At 48.2% G+C, this 3,485-nt stretch overlaps 1 protein-coding gene across 1 annotated transcript; it reads right to left on the bottom strand.

Moving 5' to 3' along the window:
• Positions 1 to 757: 757 nt before the first annotated feature.
• Positions 758 to 3,122, bottom strand: LOC124666667 (cytochrome b561 and DOMON domain-containing protein At3g61750-like). The gene is made up of 4 exons (XM_047204003.1): positions 3,022 to 3,122; positions 2,485 to 2,881; positions 1,446 to 1,732; positions 758 to 1,223 (listed from the first exon to the last, which is right to left on the bottom strand). Exons 1-4 carry the CDS (start codon positions 3,058 to 3,060, stop codon positions 963 to 965), a joined length of 984 nt encoding a protein of 327 aa, XP_047059959.1. The 5' UTR covers positions 3,061 to 3,122; the 3' UTR covers positions 758 to 962.
• Between the last annotated feature and the right edge of the window lie 363 nt (positions 3,123 to 3,485).

Raw genomic sequence — 3,485 nt, 5'->3', positions numbered from 1 at the left:
CCTGGAAGACAGAGGCAGGAGTGGGCGGGCACAATGTGGGATGACAGAGGCAACTCAAGGATCTCAAGAAGAAGGAGAATCATTTCCATGCTCTGTTGTGTTATGAACAACTCCCGTTTGTGTCATGTCTGTGTGTATATCTGGATAAGTTGTATGCCGAACTATCATTCGGTATTAGCTAGGGCTAAACTATTTGTGTTAAACTGCTATTTCAAAGTAGTTAGGACATAACGCCGTTATAATAGTCATGCTTGTTAATTTGTTTTGTTTATGCTACCTCTTTGTGTATAGTGATGAGGGGCAATGTCACCTCTTGGGAGAAGTAGTAACTAGAACACGGGACGGTAGATTACCGATCATGCCAGGATTCCTACATCATACGCAGATTGTAGTTTTCGTTGGAAACCAAACAATATGCACAAACGGGCCGAATTTTTTTTGTGAGGAACCAAATAGCTGCCATTCAAAGATATGGACTTGGGCCAGTTCAACATGGCTCTGTGAAGAAGATCTCACCCGTTGTAGAAATATGGTGCAAGCAACCAATCACACCTCCGAGGTTGAAGACTATACCTCGTTCAGTCACCAACCACTGAAAGCTGCAAGAGACGTGTCCTCAAATTAACTGAACCAGGAAAGGTACCACAGCACCATTCATTCTTCGTCAGGCACAACGGTGCAATGGGAAACTGACTGCAGTTATCATGCATTCAGCTCTACAAAAGGCAAATAAACTACTCAAATTGTACTGCCACCTTGAATCTCGCTAGAAAAAAGACATCGAGGCTAGTACATCTGGACAATTTACAGAATACACATCCAAAACTCACAGTCGATAGACTAATCTTGTAGATCTTTGCTAAAAGATCATGTAGTTTTATAAGTTACAACAACATCATAACAAAAAACATGAGAATAATAGAGCCTTGAGCATCACCCACAGCAAGAACCAAATCGCATATTTAATATGTCGTTGAGCGATTGCTGTTGTTTTTCCACTTTGTCCATACCAGGACCTCCAGGGTGATAACGGTGATAAGAAGGATGGCCAGGTTGAAACCGTAGCCGATCTTCCAAGAGTTACCAGCACGTCCAGCATTAATTCCCACGACAATGTTGACTGCTGCGAGGAAGAGCACGAGCCTGCCTACCCAGTGGTGATACCAGTTCCAGTATTTCCGGTATTTTGAGTCTTTGTTGGGCCGGAGGAAGAATGCTAGAATCTGCAAAGGTGCAGATACATTCAGATCCTTGTACAATTCCTTTGGTTGACGAAAACAGGTATTATACAGCTCACATTTTCCATGGCAGTTTTTTGAACTTTCCCTCAACTAATGACAACTTAACACGAAGCAGTATAGCAAATCTTTTGTCTTGGTTCGAAAAGGAAAGTATGACAATACAAGTGACATGATTACTGCAAGGCGCAAGCATAAAGTACATACCTGGAGGATGCCTAGCACAAGCACAAATATGCCAAGGCCTCTATGTGCCGGAACGTCTGCCTTGATCTTGCCGTATAGTGACACTCCAGCCACAACACCGGCCAGACCGAGGATGAAGCCCACGAACTGGATACCAGCATGAAGGTAGAACCACAATGGGTCCCAGCCCCTGCAGTAGCGAGCGACAATGGCCCCGATAGGCAGGAGAACACCCCAAGCGAACAGGTTGAGAGCCCCATGAGTCCTTTTCAGGCCTTCCGGGAAAGAGGAGCCTGAAGAGCTGCCACCTGCAAACAAGGAGGTTTCAAATTGTTTGATGATCTTCAGATTTGTTCATGTCTCAAATTGAACGGATGGCATAAGTTTGAAGAAACGAAAATTCTGTACGTACGACTTTTTTTCTTCCGATACTTGCCCGACAACTGAACCAACGACACGCCGTAGTTCTGTGTTAGGCATGGATGGTTGGATGTGCGATGTCCTAAGGGCATGTACAATAGGAGGTGCTTAGAGAAGTGCTAAGAAAATTAAACCGGTTTTTGACTAAGCACTGATGGTTATTTATACTAGACAAATGCCTAGTTAGGCACCTCTCTTGTACAAATAAACACTAGTGCTTAAGAAAAAGCTTGGTTTATTTTCGTATGCACTGGCCTAAACATGTTGCATTGTACATCGCCTAAGCCATCGGTTATCGCATCAAATATGATTGAACTGCCGTCCTCAATTAATTTTTAGAAGATATGGTACTATCTTATTCGACCAGAGCGGTTCAGATCCCGCTGAATTGTCACAAGCAGTTTCTTGCTACAGTTTAGCTTAGATTTTTTCTTCAGTTATCCTTGAGGTATTGGAGGATGAAAACTCAACTAATTGACTTCACCGAAGAACCATCTCAGACATACAAGTCCTTCAGAAATGAGGGCTGTGCTTTAATCATGTACTATGAGTGACAAAGTAAAATTATCCCTATTTTCAATCGACCAGGATAACATTCAGCATTACTAGATGGTTAGCAGAATCGGAGGAGGCCACTGACCAGTGGTGAAATCAAAGTTCATGGACGTCTTGTCCTGGTGCTCGGCGAGGCGGTCGTTGACGGGGATGGCGGAGCCGAAGGCGAAGAGCACCTGCTGCTGCTTAAGCGGCGAGGGGAACTTGATCTGGAACGCGAGGTAGATCTTGGCCTGCTTGACGACGACGGTGTGCTCGCCGTTGCTGGAGATGAGGAACCCCCTGTCGGCGACGACCAGCGAGGGCGTCTTGCCGTTGAGGGCGAACTGCTTGACGTGGGCTTGCCCCGTCTTGCCGACCCAGCCGACCATGGCGCTGGAGCCCACCATGAGGCCGTCCCTGGAGAAGCCCATGCCCACCCAGCCGGAGCTGTACATCGCCGATAGCACCACCCGCAGCACGTTGTTCCCGTCCTGCGCGTACTGGAAAGAGAGAGACAGCAGATTCGGCTCGGTGAGAGGAAATTAAGAGCAAGCTCCCGCCCCGCAAGATCACCGCGGATCTAGCCTACTGCTGGTTCGCGGCGGCAGGATCGAACTGACGGGGCATTGGCGGCACGTACCCGGAGCACGAAGTTGTTCCAGACGGGGCTGCAGGCCATCCCCGAGTAGTTGCCGGCGAGCTCGGCCGGCAGCTCATCGTCGCAGCTGGCGGTCACAGCCGGCACGAGGAAGACCGACACGGCGGCGAGCACGACGACGAGCAGCACGCGCGCCATTGCAACAAACCCGGCGGCGCGAAAGATCTTCTGCTATGCAGCCTGTGTATTACCCCGGAGCTAGAAATGGGCAAATGGCAAGCTGAATTAACTAGCTAGGCTCCTGCTGGAGAGCAATCATCAAGCGTAGCGTTGATTCTTTTCTGTCTCCCTCTTTGGATTGGTAGTGGTGGGGGTGGTTGGCAACTGCAACTGGACGTGTGTAGCATGTCGATGTGCTTAAGATATTCTTTGCTTTGCCGGTGAGCTGGGCTTGCAGGCAGGCAGCGAGCTTGAGCACTGTCACTCCCTGGATCTGGAGAAACAGC

This window comes from Lolium rigidum, chromosome 6 (genome assembly GCF_022539505.1).
Source record: "Lolium rigidum isolate FL_2022 chromosome 6, APGP_CSIRO_Lrig_0.1, whole genome shotgun sequence".
Taxonomy (NCBI): domain Eukaryota; kingdom Viridiplantae; phylum Streptophyta; class Magnoliopsida; order Poales; family Poaceae; genus Lolium; species Lolium rigidum.
This window is presented reverse-complemented; position numbering and strand designations above follow the sequence as displayed.